General features: G+C 39.8%; 1 protein-coding gene across 1 annotated transcript; it reads right to left on the bottom strand.

The window, feature by feature from the left end:
* Positions 1-994: 994 nt before the first annotated feature.
* Positions 995-15,128, bottom strand: LOC114268631 (uncharacterized). Its single transcript, XM_028209829.2, has 4 exons — positions 14,913-15,128; positions 14,685-14,799; positions 1,453-1,489; positions 995-1,176 (listed from the first exon to the last, which is right to left on the bottom strand). The coding sequence occupies exons 1-4, from the start codon at positions 14,935-14,937 to the stop codon at positions 1,033-1,035; spliced, it is 321 nt and encodes a 106-aa protein (XP_028065630.2). The 5' UTR covers positions 14,938-15,128; the 3' UTR covers positions 995-1,032.
* Positions 15,129-16,261: the final 1,133 nt, after the last annotated feature.

Consider the following 16,261-nt stretch of genomic DNA (forward strand, 5'->3'; position numbering starts at 1 on the left):
TAGTTTTTCTGATGATTATCAATTCTCTTTATGTCTTGTTGATAATGCATGCTAAGTGATGATTATCAACACAATGTATATAGAGAAAATTATATTTGTAAAGAAATTTCTTTGGTTTGAAGTTACCAAAACTTCACAAAGAAAATTCTAGTAACAAAGAAAAGCAATTTTCTTTGGTATTGGGAATTTTCTCTGGATGAATTTGACTGGTATTATAAACTCATTGCCCAAGGTATGTTTTGCGTTGATTTAGAAATTACAGAGAAAATTCAGAAAAAAAAAATTAGAGAAAATTACAAAACATAATGCACAAAAGACACATTATCTTGTAATATTATCCACAAGCATACAAATTTCTCTCTGTTATCCAACATCAAAAAATGCAACATAATTCTACAACAAAAAACACTTTTAGCGACCTGTTTTTTAGTCACCAAAAGTGTAATTTTGGTTGCTGAAAGTATCCGCGACATGAACAAAATTGGTCGCTGAAGCCCTGTCACTAAGTGCTTCGGCGACCAAATCAATTTTGGTTGCCTTTATAAATAAATTGGCGACCAAATATTTCCGTCGCCAAAAGACTAAAATTTCGTTGCCATAAATTAACATTTAGTCACTAAAAGTAGCCTTCAACTGATGACATGTTAAGTTTCAGCGACATATAAATGCGTCGCTAAAAATATCTTTCAGTGACTAAAAGAATTGGTTGTTGAATGTTAAAACTTTTGGCGACCAATCAAGTTTTGGGTCGCTAAAAAAATTGACACATACTTTCAGCAACATAAATAAAATGTCACCAAAAGTAAATTTATAACTAAAAAAACTTGTCACCAAAAATTCATTATTTATAATTTTTTTTAACAATTTTCCTGTTCAATACATAATTCATAAACCTATAAACATAAGCAAAATATAATTCAAATTAACATACTTGTGCAAAGCATCCAAAATATAAACTTAATTCAAAAGTAGTATCATATTAAATATAAACAACATATCAAATCCAAAACATCCAATTTAAGTACAAATCTCTTACAATCCCAAACTTGAAACATGTAATGCCCAAAAACCTTCTAAGCTTGCAAATTCATAACAAAAACCTATGACAAAATATATCCAAAAATTCAAAATGTAATCCTTTGATGCTTCCCGAACTATATTCCGTCCATTGCCAATCTGTCAAACATATGAAAAAAAAAATTATAATGTTAAAATGTTCAATTCAACAATAAGAGAGAAGGAACAATCACTAGCAATGGTGGTGGTAAATTAATTAGACAAACAAAAAATGTGTTAATGTTGACACCAACGACCAATCAGCAGCAATGCTAACTGATGAGTCCAACACAAATTTTGCTTAGCAACTTGAATTATCAAAATAACTCCAGGAAAATTGATAAACTTTGTAATTTATAGAATCCAACAAATAACATCTAATGTCACAATGCTTACTTGCATGTAGAATGTGTTGAAGTCATTGTAACCATCCCTGCACCAAAAAAAGGCAATCATTGTAAACATTTATGTAAATAGTGGCAATGGGTAACAATCCGGCTTATGCATATAACGGATGTTAGGCAGAAAAGATTATCTATTTTTCTATTTTGTAAGAGACACAAAAAGACATAAGAATATAAAATTTAATAAAAATTAGTGGAAAAATTATATATGATAAACAAAATACAACTTTAAATCTACAACTGTAATTAAGGACGGCAAAGAAAATAAAATATCAGAACTCAAGAGTAGAAAAGTCATTCACAATGCAACAATCGTGGACTGTGGTGACTGTATAAGTGATAATTAAGGCAAATTAAAAATCTTAGAAAACACTTAAGAGATTCTGAGTTGAATGAATTCATGTGAAATGAATTGTCAAGATGTTCCATAGGCTTCATAGATGATGTCAAAAACATCTTAAATGCCATTAGATAATGGCAGTCCACATAAAGACAACAGTTGCTCGCTTACAGCAAAATCAGAACTGCATAAATGAGCCAGAGCTCAGTTTAAGCCAGAGCTCAGTTTAAGGCCACTGAAGCCAGAAAATGCAAAGCACTACTATAGAGTGGCAACAACAGGACTTCCACGCTCAAGATCACTTCATGAGAGGAAGTGGAAATGACAGAAATAAAGCTGTGCGATAATAGTTTTTAGTTACAAAGAAGTAAAGATTGAGGCAAAGATGACTCAAATTCAACTTAACTTTGATGAATCATAGAGACAAAACTACTTCATGTGAGCAACATCTTAGCTAGACTAGAAATTTATCATTAATGATGCAGAAAGGACTTCTTTGCATGAAGTTACAGGAATCATAATCTTAATCAGGATAGGGTTGAAATGATCACCATTGAGAACTAAAAGTTGACATGGTGCATAAAACAAAACCGAAACCAGAATAATAGGAAGTATATTTATGATAACTATTTACCTATACATGGCCTTCTTTAGCTAATGACTAAAGAAGGTTAGAATTTGGACAAAAAATACCCCAGTCCCTTTCCTTTGTCGACTACAATGAGGGCAATATTGTAACTCTAAAACCTCATCTTTTTTCCCCCTACATACCAGATCTGCAACCCACTATTTTATCATCACTTCCAGTAAAAAGCCCCCTATTGTAATTCCTTGTCCGTCACTGTCCATGCTTTTAGGCTTTGGACCATTAGAATTTCTAGTAGAGTTTTGATTTGTGTAAATAGTGGCATGACAAGTGGACCTATGGAGTCTTGACAAGAGCAAGAAGATGGTTAGGTTGGACAATAGATAAGAACCCTATAATTTACCAAGTCTGAGGCAAGAGAGGGGTTCCTTTTGGCAGAATCATGAACATATGGTGGTTGCCCCATTCCTTCTCTCTCTCGGCTCCCCCCTCACAGCTTCTTTTCTTTTCCTTTCACCCCCTTCTCCTCTTCTCATTGTACAGGTGTAGACACCCCATTTTTGACCGTCCTCAAGACTTGGACGTCACCGTTGGAACACTCGGTGATCATCCGTGCTTGTGTTCGTCTCGAGTTCCCGGAGGTCTCGGCTGCGCGCCTCGCCTCAGGATCTCTCGACTCGACTTTTCAGTGTCTGGTTTTGCACCAAACATTTGTGTTTTTTCCTTAAAAGGCAGGGAATGGCTTGTTGGCCATTCCCACATCCCACCGGCTGTCCCCTCACATCACCGGCCGTTTATTGGTGCCACCGGTAGTGGTTTCTTAAAACCAATGGCCGGTCGGCACTATATTTTGCCGACCGGCACTTTATTTTGCCGGTGACCTTTTTTTTGCTGGCCGGTGTGACCCTTTTGCACCCTTCAGACTTGGTGCATGCCAGCTGGAATGCACCAACACTCCTCCTCGTGCATGAAGTGGCTGTTTTGCCCCTTTTGCTCCCTTTTGGTCAAAGCTTCTTGAGGAAGCTTGATCCTTTGTCAAAGCTTCCTCAAGAAGCTTGGCCAGCTGTCCTAGCTTCCTCAAGAAACCTTGACTCCTTTGCCCCTTTTGCCCCTTTCACTTAGCTTCTTTGAGAAGCTTAAGTCATTTCCTTTTGCCTATTTAAGCACCTCTCTTCTTCCATTGTTAGGGGTTGGAGTTTTGAACATAAAAACCAGAGCTTATATACATATACATCTGATATACACACTCTCTCTCTATATTTCCCTCTCTCTCCTCCCTTGTGTGTGTTTTCTTGGCCTAAAAGTGCATTTTGACCTTACTTTTGCACTAATACACACACCATTACACCTTGCTCCGAGATTGAGAGGCATTGAGGGTTGTTTTTTGAGATTTTGGACTGATTTTTCTCAGTAGAGTGTGGCTGGACCAACTGTTCTTAAAGTGTTCTTCAAGGGTAAGACTTTCACTTTATTATCCCCAATCTTGCATTGGTTCTTGACCTATCTTGCATGCTGATTCAAGCTTTGAGTATAACATAAAAAAGTCTTATATTTTCCTGCTTAAGAACTTTCATTAAGGGTGTTTTGGCATTGGGGGCTGAAATCCCCCTCTTAGGTCTCTTTTGGTGCCTTTTTCTTTAAGCCTTATTTGCTTTGTTGTATTAGCCTCCTCCCCACTGAAATCCAGTGGATTTTAAGTGGTGAAGAAGATGATTTGAAGTCTTGTATAGGGGAGGGACACCCCTCTCCCTTTGTGTCTCATTTGTGCATATTTTGGGCTCATAAGGGTAGCATATATGCTTGGTTGTTTTTGGCTCCATATCAGATGTTTTTGGTGCTATTTAGGTCACATGTTATCTTTGTTTTTGGTCGGATTGGTGGCCCTTTGCATGCTTAACATACTTACTTTGTATTCCCTTGTTTGTGCCTAGAAACGCATCATGACTTTTGACTACCATGCTCTCATACTTTGGCTTCACTTTGTGAAGTCCTTGACCATATTTTGTCATGAATGAGGTCTGTTGGCCACTGATTTGGTCTTGTTTAGCATGCTTGATATAGTTGCTTTGCATTTTGGATCATGAGCCTTGAGGGTATGGGTCATGAACATGCATTGGTTAGGCTATTTCGGTGATTTGGAATCACTTAGCATATCATTTCGGTCCCTAAACCATGCTTGTATACTTGCATTCATCGCTCCTCTCATGCTTTGAAGTTGTACCCTCTTATGCCTTGGAACGTGCATTGTGTATGCCTGGGTGTTTGTTTCATTTGGGATGCCATATGTGTGGGTTTTGGAGCTCTTTTTGCATGCTAAAATTCTGTTTTGGTTGTATAGTTCATGCCATGTTTGTTTGGGTTAGTGGTGGTAGAATGCCCTTTGTTATGCCTTAGCTTTGGCCCCTCTTTTGGCTTGCATGTTTGTAAGGCATTTTGTCCATCACTTGAGGCACTTTTGGCCACTGTTTTGGGGGGTGTTTGAGGCCTCCCATTTCAGTCTAAGTCCCTTCTCGGACATGGTTGTATGCGTGACTTGTTGCCTCTAATCGCATACTTGCATTATACCATATTAACTTTGCATGATGAGTTGCATTGTAGCATTGCATGTTAGGAAAATTGCATGCTTGCCATGGCATGTTGCATTGCATTTGGCATGCTTTGCATTTTAGTGATATGTCGCATTTTCGAGCCATGTTTGCATAACATGCATTGCATTGCTTGGTTTGGGGTGTCAAACCAAGTGTGAGGGGGGGAGAAGTGTTCATACTACAAGTGATGTAACGCGTCTCAACTCTCGGTCACCGAGGCCCTTGACTTTGGCATGATCGGGTTTTGGTATTCATTTATATGTTGCATGCATTTTCATTGAATCGCAACCTTAGCTCCTTAGGCCATGACGCATCAAAATGCATGATTGATAGCCCGAGGGTCGAGGGTCGAGGGTCATGCTCCCTTGAGTCCCTTGCATGATAGGGAGTGTGCCCGTGCATTCATTTGCTTGAAATTTCATGCCATACACTGTCTGTCCTTGTTGCTGTCAAAAACCAGTTTCTGCAGGGAGTTCTTGCCAACCGGCACTGTGGAGTGCCGACCGACCATGGATTGGTGGTCGATAATATGAAACCTGTAGACACCCCATTTTTGACCGACCTTGAGACTCAGACGTCACCAGTTGAGCACTCGGTGATATTGCATGTTGTGCTCGTTCAGAAGTTTCAGAGTCGCGGCCGTGAGCCCTGCCTCCGGACTTCCGAACTCTCTCCTGTGCCTTGTCTCGGTTTGCGAACCAGACTCGTTTTTCTCTGTTTCTTTTCCTGAGGGGAGGGAGAGGTCCCGCAGACCATCTCTCAATGTCCGTAGGCTACATTTGGTGGCCGTAGGCCATTTTTCCCATTTCGGAGTCCGGTTCCCGGTTTTCAGAGCCGTTAGGCCGTGTGCCTCGGTTCGGGACCGCTTAACCATCTCCTATTGCTCTGATTTTTGGCATACTTCCTATTTGCTCCCTTTTGAGGGACACTGGGGGCTGAGAAACCCACTTCGAGGTCGAATGCCACTTTCGGTGCTTAACAGCCCATTTTCGGGACCTCGAACTGCGTGTTTTGGCCCCGGAACATTCGTTTTGCATTGGTTTTCGTTCATTTTTGGCAAGTACCTCTGTTTTATCACAGGGAAGGTCACTGAAGGGTGGGAGGCCAGCAATTGTTGCAGCAACCAGTTATCTCTCCTCCGGAGCCTCCCGGCGCCCGTTTTCCCAACTTCCGGGCTAATGTTGAACACCTTGGAGTTAGTGTTGCCAACTTTCGACCACATATCTGTGATCTACACACTTGGGAGGACCCTAAAAGTTCATGGCCGGCCACTATTTTTGATCAATCGGCCACTTCTCCTAACCGAAACCTTTTCTTGAGGGAGCTTGACCCTTTTGGACCTTTTTTTGAGCTTCTCCAAGAAGCTTGACCTCTTTTAGCTTCTCCAAGAAGCTTGACCCCTTTTTTAGCTTCTCCAAGAAGCTTGACCTTTTTGTTTAGCTTCTCCAAGAAGCTTGAACCTTTTGACCCCTTTTCAAAACTTCTCCAAGAAGCTTGACCCTTTTGAACCTTTTTGTTTAGCTTCTCCAAGAAGCTTGAACCTTTTGACCCTTTTGGCTAGCTTCTCCAAGAAGCTTGAACCTCTTGACCCTTTTTGCCTAGCTTCTCCAAGAAGCTTGGCCCTTTTGGTCAAAGCTTCTAAGAGAAGCTTTGCCCCTTTGGTTTCTCTATATAAAGAGAACCTCTCCTCCCTTTTAGGAGGTTAGAAAATTGGTTCTTCAAGCCTCAAGAGACAAATCCTCCTCCATCTCTCTCATTTTCCTAAAAAGCTTCAAGTCCTACACCACCATTTACACTACAACACTAAGCTCTACCACCACCACTCCATTCCAAGAGCAAGGAGAGGAATTCCAGCAGCTAAGAGGCAACAAATTTGGCCCAAGAAGCAACAAAAGAATTGGTCTTCAAGGGTAAGTTGCAATTTCCCCTTTTTGGCCCTTTTCTTGGATCTTTTGCAAGTCATCCATGCTTTTTGATTTGAGCTCCGTCCATAACTGAAAGTGGCCTTATTTTGAGCTCATTTTCATGTCTCATTAAGGGCTCAACCCTGTTTGAGCCCTCCATATGCCACTTGCTTCAATACCCTTCGTAAATACCGTTTTCTTGCATGTTTTGTTAGCCCACCATGCTTTTGTTTTTGGTCGATTTACAGGCCTAGAGATAGTCTTATTTTGACCTTCTTAACATGTTTCATTAAGGGTCTTTGGCCATTTGTGGAATATTTTGCATACCTCATGTTATAGCCACTTTTGAGCCTAATTTTGCATTGCATTTCTAGCATGTTTGTATTCTGTTTTGGCTGTTTTACAGTTCTGGAAATATGCTTATTTTTGGTCCCTCTTCAATGTTGTAGAAGGGAATTTTTCAGTTTGAGCATTGCATATACCACTTGCCTCTTTGGCTACCTTTTGGTTCGTTTTCTTGCGTGTTTAGTTAGCCTACCATGCTTTTGTTTTCGGCCATTTTACAGGCCTAGAGATAGTCTTATTTTGATCTATACTTCATGTTTCATTAACACTTTTTTTCTGTTTGGTGATTATTTTGTATACTTCATGTTATAGCACCTTTTGAGCTTTGTTTTGCATCACATTTTTAGCATATTTGTATACTGATTTTGAGGCTTCCATATACTGTAAATGTTCATATTTTTGGTCCCTCTTCAGTGTTGTAGAAGGAAATTTTTCAGTTTGGGTTTTGCTTATACCACTTGCTTCATTACCCCTCTTTTGCCCCCTTTTCTTGCATACTATTTTTCCCTTACTTATGCTTGCTGTTTGGCCATGTTTATAACTGTGAAAGTGCATCTTTTGGGACTGTCTAGCTTTTGTCTTTGCATTGCATGTCCATATTGTGCATGTTTAGCATAGCTATAGGTCATTTCGGGTGCCTAATGTTGCATTTCGGGACATTTCCTTGCATTTCATGTCATTTCGCCTCATCCCGGGGCTGTTTTCCCCTTGTTTTGTTGCTGGAATTCCATTAGCATGCTTGCATATCATTTTGCCATGTTGCATCACATTTTATCATTGCCTCGGTTTGCGTGCCCGTGTGCACGCATTTCGAGGCACCTCATTTTTATCCGACGGCATCCTATGTGAGTGTGGCTGAGGCTCACTCATGTTGGTATAAGCCCATATCATGTTTCCATATCATTTCATCGCATTCTGCCATTGCCTCGGTTTGCGTGCCCGTGTGCACGCATCTCGAGGCACTTCGTTTTTCATTCATCGGCATCTTATATGAGTGTGGCTGAGGCTCTCTCATGTTAGTATAAGTCCATTTGTCATTTTCCATGTCATTTGCATTGCGTATGCACCGCCTCGGTTTGCGTGCCCGTGTGCACGCATTTCGAGGCACCTCATTTTCTGCCATCGGCATCTTATGTGAGTGTGGCTGAGGCTCTCTCATGTTAGTATAAGTCCATTTGTCATTTTCCATGTCATTTGCATTGCGTATGCACCGCCTCGGTTTGCGTGCCCGTGTGCACGCATTTCGAGGCACCTCATTTTCTGCCATCGGCATCTTATGTGAGTGTGGCTGAGGCTCTCTCATGTTAGTATAAGTCCATTTGTCATTTTCCATGTCATTTGCATTGCGTATGCACCGCCTCGGTTTGCGTGCCCGTGTGCACGCATTTCGAGGCACCTCATTTTCTGCCATCGGCATCTCATGTGAGTGCGGCTGAGGCTCTCTCATGTTAGTATAAGCCCATTTGTCATTTCCATGTCATTTCATAATATTTTGTCATCGCCTCGGTTTGCGTGCCCGTGTGCACGCATTTCGGGGCACTCCTTTTTTATCCGTCGGCATCCTATGTGAGTGTGGCTGAGGCTCACTCATGTTGGTATAAGCCCATTTGTCTTTTTTCATATCATCGCCTCGGTTTGCGTGCCCGCGTGCACGTATTTCGAGACACCTATCATCGCCTCGGTTTGCGTGCCCGCGTGCACGTATTTCGAGACACCTATCATCGCCTCGATTTGCGTGCCAGCGTGCACATATTTCGAGGCACCTCATTTTCAGTGCATTCTGTCATTTTCTCGGTTTGCGTGCCCGTGTGCACGCATTTCGAGACATCCCATTTTCATAGCATTGTATATGTTAGGATTGCATCTTAGTTGCATTTCACGCATATCATGCATATTGCATCGTGTCCGGAATATGAGTTAGCCCGGGCACGGGAAACGAGGTATGTTTCGTACTCCGAGTGACGGAATGTGTCTCAATTCCCCAGTCACCGACACTCTGGATTATCCATGATGGAGTTAGGTTTTAGCTGTAGTTTCATGTGCATTCATCCTATATTGAGTTGTGCATTTCGACTCCTCTGCCATCATGCCTCGGTATGCGTGATTGGTGGCACGAGAATCGAGACATGCATATATTTGTGCAAATACATTGCTATGCCCCTTTCTTGCTCTCTGTTGCAGCAAAATCAGGAATCAGCAACTTTCCGGGACTTGGCACGCTTTTCAAAAAATAACAGGTGTAAACAGAGGCTAATTGGGGCATTCCGGTGGATTTCGCGCAAGACAGTCCGGACATGCATCATCCACCAGAAGCAAGGCGGTCCCTGGCTTGCACGCCAGTTTTATTTGCTTTCTAGTTAATTCATTAATTAATTAGAATTCTGTAATATTTTGGACTGTAATATTCTTTTATTTGGGGACTGTAATATTTGGACTGTATTATTTATTTGGACCCTCCGAGTGAGGGCACAACTGTAATAAGTGTGGGTGAGTGTGATGTATGTCTTCCAACCCCACGTCTTTCTCCCTTTTATTTATCCGCTTTTGATGGTTAGATTAGGGCATATTTCAATTAGCATACAGTATGACAGCATGTTTGCATCATTCATCTGTATTGCATGCATCGGGCTCGGCGCATCATACTAACTGCATTGTACTTTCAATTCCAAGTTGAATACATGTTAGTTGTAGCATTTCATATACCATCTTAGAATAGCCGAGCCTGCTATAATTGCATTTTGCATGTGTTACATTAAGCATTTTTGTATATTTAGGATCATGCATGATTTCTAATGTAGTTTCTGTTTTTGGCTTGGAGTACTCGGTAAGCTTTATGCTTTAGCATCCTCGCATGCGTGTGAATGAATGCCATGATAGCATGCTTACCATGAGGCTATGTGCTTATCTGATATATCTGCCCGAATGCCTGTGGGTGAAGGTTGGGTTATCTGAATTGGAATGAATCATCAAAATGTTTCAAGCCTACCTGCGGGTAGCAAACCATTTTCAAAAACAAACATGAAATGTTTTATTCCAATTCGGGCGACCCGGTCTATACTTATATGCTGTGAGCATCACATAGTAACCTAGGCTAATAACCGGAGTAAGAACTCACAATGTTTTCAAAAATTGATATCATGGTTAGTAGAGGCCGGTCTATGACCGGGCGAGCGGGGGTGCTCACGAAGTGACCTTCCCCAATCGTACCCAAGTTCCCGAGCCGAGGCAACTTTGGTGATGACGGACACGTGGCCTTTTGGCACCGAGTCAGGGTTTCCTAAATTTCCCAAAATAAAATATTTAGGTGGCGACTCTGTATCTGGCAAAGCAGTCCATGTTTGGCACTTCTTTCAAAAATCTGTTTTTCTCAAAAACGATTTGCCGGATTTGGACTCTTTGGTTCAGACTTAGAACCGTGACTACGAAAAGTCGAGTCCGAGCTGTAGCGAGGTCCCCCCGCGGGCTTGTTACAAAACCCCAACCGATGGATAATTTCCATGGCCGGTGTATATTCCCTTCAGCCGATGGTGTCCTACAGGGTTCAGGGAACCTGTCCCAGGATTTTGGAAGTTTTCAGAGAAGCAGGGCAGTGTAAACAGAGGCAGCAGTGGTATGGTACGGGCTTTCGGGGCAAGATAAATCTGAGCATGCATCATTCACGCATTCCAAGGCGGGAGCTGCGGTGATCTTCTCTTTGCATTTAATTTGTTAATTAGATTAGAAATTTTGTAATAATTAATTTAGTATTATTTATTCGGACTGTAATATTTATTCGGACCCTTCGAGCGAGGGCAATTGTGTAATAAATGTGCGTGAGTGTGTGTATGTCTTCCAACCCCACGTCTTTCTTCCCTTTTATTTACCCGCTTATGATGGTAGACTAGGGCATATTTAAATTAGCATACCTTATGCTTAGCATTCGTGCATCCATACATTTGTCTTACATGCACCAGGCTCGGTACATCATGCTAACTGCACTAGTATTTCAATTCCAAGTTGAGTATTTGTTAGTTGCAGCATTTCACATGCCATGTTTAGGATAGCTGAGCTTGTTTGGATTGCATCTTTGCATGTGTTGCATTAGCCATTTCAAATATGAACTAGGATCATGCATGTGATTACTAACTGGTTTCTGTTTTGGCTTGGAGTACTAGGTGAGCTTTTATGCTTTAGCATGCCGCATACGTGTGAGTGTTGCCATAATTGCATGATTACCATGAGGCTAGCTGCTTATGTGATATAACTGCTTGAATGCCTGTGGATGGAGGTCGAATTGCTTAAATTGGGATAACGCATTAAAACTGTGAATTTTAAGCCCACTAGATAGTAGCAAAACCATCTTTTCTAAAAGCCCACTTGAGGGTGGCAAAACCTGCATTTCAGCCTACTTGCGAGTAGCAAACCATTTTCAAAACAAACATGAAATGTTTTGTTCCAATTTAAGCAATTTGGTCTATACTTGTTTGCTGTGCGCATAACATAGTAATTCTAGGCTAAATAACTGGAATAAGAACACATAATGCTTTCAAAACAAGATATCACGGTTAGTAGAGGCCGATCTTTGATCGGGCGAGAGGGGGGGCTCATAGCTGACCTTCCCCAATCATACCCAAGTTCTCGAGCCGAGGCAACTTTGGTGATGACGGACACGTGGCCTTTGGCACCGAGTCAGGGTTTCCTAAATTCCCCGAAATAAAATATTTAGGTGGCGACTCTGTATCTAGTAAAGCAGTCCATGTTTGGCACTTCTTTTTCTAAAAATCTGTTTTCTCAAAACGATTTGCCAGATTTGGACTCTTTGGTTCAGATTAAGAACCGTGACAATTTGAGTCCGAACTGTAGTAAACCCGCAAAACGAACGGAACGGGACCTCACCCTCCCGGGGCGTTCGGGGACGTCTACAACAGGTTGTCGTTTTCCTTCTTCACCTCTTCTCTGTTCTTGTGGCAAATGATGGTTCAATTCAAAGGCGCATCGGCACTGCATTGACTGATAAGATCCAACCCTATTTTAGTTGTCTGCCTTTCACCCAACAAATTTGATCCTTTACTTTATTCTTCTTTTCCTCAATATTATTTGTTTAAAGATCATAAGTACCAAACTCTGCTCACTCAAAATCTTTTTGGATCATCTTTTTTATGATTTAAATTTTAGTTCGTCGAGTTCTAGCCCTCAAAGACAAACTTTCTTTCCCCTTTGCTCATAGTTGTTAACTAAGTTTCACTATTATGCTTTATAGCATTTGTGGATGTCTGAAAACATCTTAAGCTTGTGATAGAGTTCAGTTTGTTACTGGAACAATCTTTGCCTGTTGCCTTCGCTAAATTAAACTTTTGCTTACCTTTTGGTTGGGTATTTTATGCTTCTTAATGGATTGTTAGTGTAAAGTCCCTCACTTAAGGTTTGAACTAGTACAATGCTAAATGAAGTAGGATTGAAATTCCATGTGTATACATATTTGTGTGTACATATTAAGAAGGGACATGCAACTTCCTAACAAATGTACCAAATGGAACAATAGATAATTGAACATCACAATATTTTCATCACCAGGACGTATCATTCAACGATATCAGGTTTGATTTGACTAATATCTGCATTTTAGTTGAACAAGTGAGACATAGGAAAAATAAAAGTGCTATCCTACTTCAAATGAAGCACGATTGCAATTCCCTAGGTATGTATACAAATACGTGTATGTATTAAAAAGGGACATGCGACTTCCTAACAAATATACCAAATGAAATGATAGATAAAAGAACATCACAATACTGTTGAATATAGAAATTAAAATATATAGAATCTTTTTATTTTTAGTATTATGTATATAATCTGTGATTGTGTGAATCACTGATTTAGTGCCTTATTTACATTATAGATGAACAAATTGAGAGCAAATTTTCCTACAGTGAATTACAAAATTCCAATATACCAAAATCAAAAAGTAACACACGATTCACTAGTTAAACTTGGCATATATTCCTAGACTCTACAAATGGATCGAAGAGTATGTTAATTGCTCTGTCATCAAAGAACATCTGCCACCCGGAGAGAAACTACTCGCCTCTGCCAAAACATATTTTCAACAAAAATAAAAATATGCAGTTTCGAATTGCAGACCGATTTTCTTTTCTATGTACTACTAGTTCTTGTGTTCTGTGTTGCGAATTAATTGAAGTACTTTAAATTTCTATGTATAAGGAGTTAGTTATCGCTCTTGTTTCATTTCAAATAAAAAGTGATATTTTTGTATACAAGATGTGAAAGAGTAATGGTGTGCATGTGAAAGAGTAATGGTGTGCATTAGAAATAGAGTAATGATATAGAAACATAAAAAAAAAAAAAAAAGTTAAACAGAATTTGTGTATGGAAGTGCATTAGCCACAAAATCTTGATAAAGAATGGCAGTTGAGTTAGGATTGCACAAAACAATGAATAAACAAAGAATTTTCTACGCGAAAAAAAAAGAATAAATAAAGAACGACTCGGAAAAGGATCTATGCAGAAGGAAGTGTCATGTATCAGTACACCACCTCTTCCCCCACATTTTTAGCTTAATTAATTCAAGTTCAACTATGAAGAAGGGTTGTGACCATTGTGTGGCTCGTAATCAAATGTGAGGGAAAGAACCAGTGGCGCCGTTGTCACCTTGTCTAGGTTAATTAGTTCTAACTGCCTCAGCCATCCTTGAGTCTTGATCTTGAAGTCCTACCTACTCAAAATTGGGCCTGTTTGGTTGTTTTTCATTTTCTTTTGTTCGTTTTTCGTGTTTTCAAAAACAAAAACATTGAAAAATGCAAGAACGTCCATTGTTTGCACATCGTTTTCATTTTTATGAGAAAATAATTTTCGAAAACAACTTTTGGTGGTTTGTGAATAATGGGTTGTTTTCATGAACAAATCACCAAATATTTTTTTCCCTGAGTTTTCCCGAAAATGTAAATAGGAAACAAAAACACAATCAAACAAGAGCAACCATCTTTCTTATATCTACCACAGGGAAATTTGCTTGTGAATAAATGAGAAATCAAGTACTCTAATGTTCTAGATGTTGCAACCTTACGAATTTCTAATATGGCCTCCATAAGAAGAAGAATTGAAACTAACAATAGCAAATCCTCATCTCTAATAGATATGATCGATTATAAACCTACAACCATAGATGATCCAATCTAGTCCACATCAAAATTGGCTATCACTCTAGTAGACATCGTGACAAACTTGATTGGGTTTTGGCTTCAAGGTATTTATTTAATTAGCATAGGCCTCTCAACAGATTGATCCATTACTCAAAGGTATTTATTTATTTAGCATAGGCCTCACAGATCGCGCTAGATGCTGCGAAGGGTATTGAATATATTCACGATCACACTACAAAAAAAAAGCAATTTGATGAGAATATATTGGATGACCTTCAAAAAAAAAGAAGGTACAGCTTTTGATGATCAAGACTATACATACCTTGTTTGCCCACATAAGCCCACATGCATTGCAGAGTGTCCTTGGTCCAGCTGGGCCACGACGCATTGCAGGAGTAGAATTTTCACCAACACCACAATGTTGACATCTTCGAACACTAGACAATATTACAAAAAATGATATTCACTGTAAAGATTAATTAGGAGGAAGATAGTGAAGTATCGGTCTATATATTTAAAACAACAATTTGAGATTCAGGTTGCCACTCACACAGTTTCTGGACGAGGTGTAGCATCTCTTTGAAGGCAACTCTTAGTAGAATCCCAACTAGAAGAGGTTGAATTTTCTTTCAATGAAGCAAACTGACCATTCTTCCGATGCATCCTATTAGGATAATACATACAGAAGGAAAAGTTATACTCACAAATGCTAACACCTCTTACATCAGAATAATCTTTTCTTTTTTCTTTTTCTTTTTTTTCTTTTTTTTCTTTTTTTTTGGGTTGTTGTTGTTGTTGTTATTAGTTGCACTGAAATAATCATTTCACATTCAAATTTCGAACCACTAAAAATCCTATCAAAATAATTGTAACCAAGGGCAAATTGAATGCAGTAAGAATTTTACCAAAATGATTGGGATTGAGGGTTTTGGAAGAAAAGTTCTTCTCATATCAAATCTAACCCTACTAAATAGAGGGTTTGCTCATATATTTATGTTTATCCTTAACTTGGAGTATCTAAATCTCCCAAAGTTCTTATATATTCCAAATTGTTTTGACCAAAATGCACTAACAAATATATAGAACATTTTATGGGACCACAAAAATATGACCTATAGAAGTTAAAAAGTTCTACAGATGTAAAAGGATATGATAATACAAAACTCGCTGTGGAGTTAGTACAACTGTGGAACAAAGGCCTGAAGCTTTTGGGTAACACCAGTGTGCCCCAACCCATTTCCACGGCATTCGGATGGGAACCATAGGCCTCTTTTATGTCTCCCTTCCCAAAAGAAAAATAAAGAGAAGAGAGCATTCCAAATAGGCCACACCCAATATATTCTCATCAACTAGCTAAAGCAACAATCTCAATCCCATATAAACATGAAAACTAACAAATCTATGAGTGCATACATACACATACATAACCATGAATATACCCAAAATAAAAAATAAAATAAAAATTAGGCATTCGGCGTTGCTGCCCAGCTGTGCTATGCCGTTGGCATTCGGTGGCGCGAGAAAGCAAGAGGGAGAGGGAGAGGGACTACATTCAAAACATCAGAGACAGAGAAGAGAACAGAGCAGCGACCCAAAAAGAGGGTCGCGATCTGCTGCAGCCCAGTGTTGCTGCCGCCGAGCACTGCTGTGCCTTTCGCATTCAGCGGCGCGAGAGAGTAAGAGGGAGAGGGAGAGAGAGAAGAAGAACATACCTGATCTGTGCTATGCCGTCTCAGATGGATGAGAAAATGAGAAGAAGTTAGGTCAATTGTTTGTTTATTCACTTGACAACAATTTTTGGCAATAAAAAATTAGGGTAAAGACAAATAATATATTGGCAACCAAATTAATTTGGTTGCCATAAATGTTATTCAGATTTTTAGCGACCAAGTAATATTT

This window comes from Camellia sinensis, chromosome 1 (assembly GCF_055761805.1).
Source record: "Camellia sinensis isolate YWXY chromosome 1, ASM5576180v1, whole genome shotgun sequence".
In the NCBI taxonomy this organism is placed as follows: Eukaryota; Viridiplantae; Streptophyta; class Magnoliopsida; order Ericales; family Theaceae; genus Camellia; species Camellia sinensis.

What these genes read in the sequence shown, in the direction of transcription:
- LOC114268631 (XM_028209829.2), bottom strand. Translation starts at nt 14,937, where the DNA reads ATGCTACACCTCGTCCAGAAACTGT. An exon ending in ACACCTCGTCCAGAAACTGT is followed by an intron (nt 14,800 to 14,912) that starts GTGAGTGGCAAC and finishes AATATTGTCTAG; the next exon opens with TGTTCGAAGATGTCAACATT. An exon ending in TCAACACATTCTACATGCAA is followed by an intron (nt 1,177 to 1,452) that starts GTAAGCATTGTG and finishes TATGTTTGACAG; the next exon opens with ATTGGCAATGGACGGAATAT.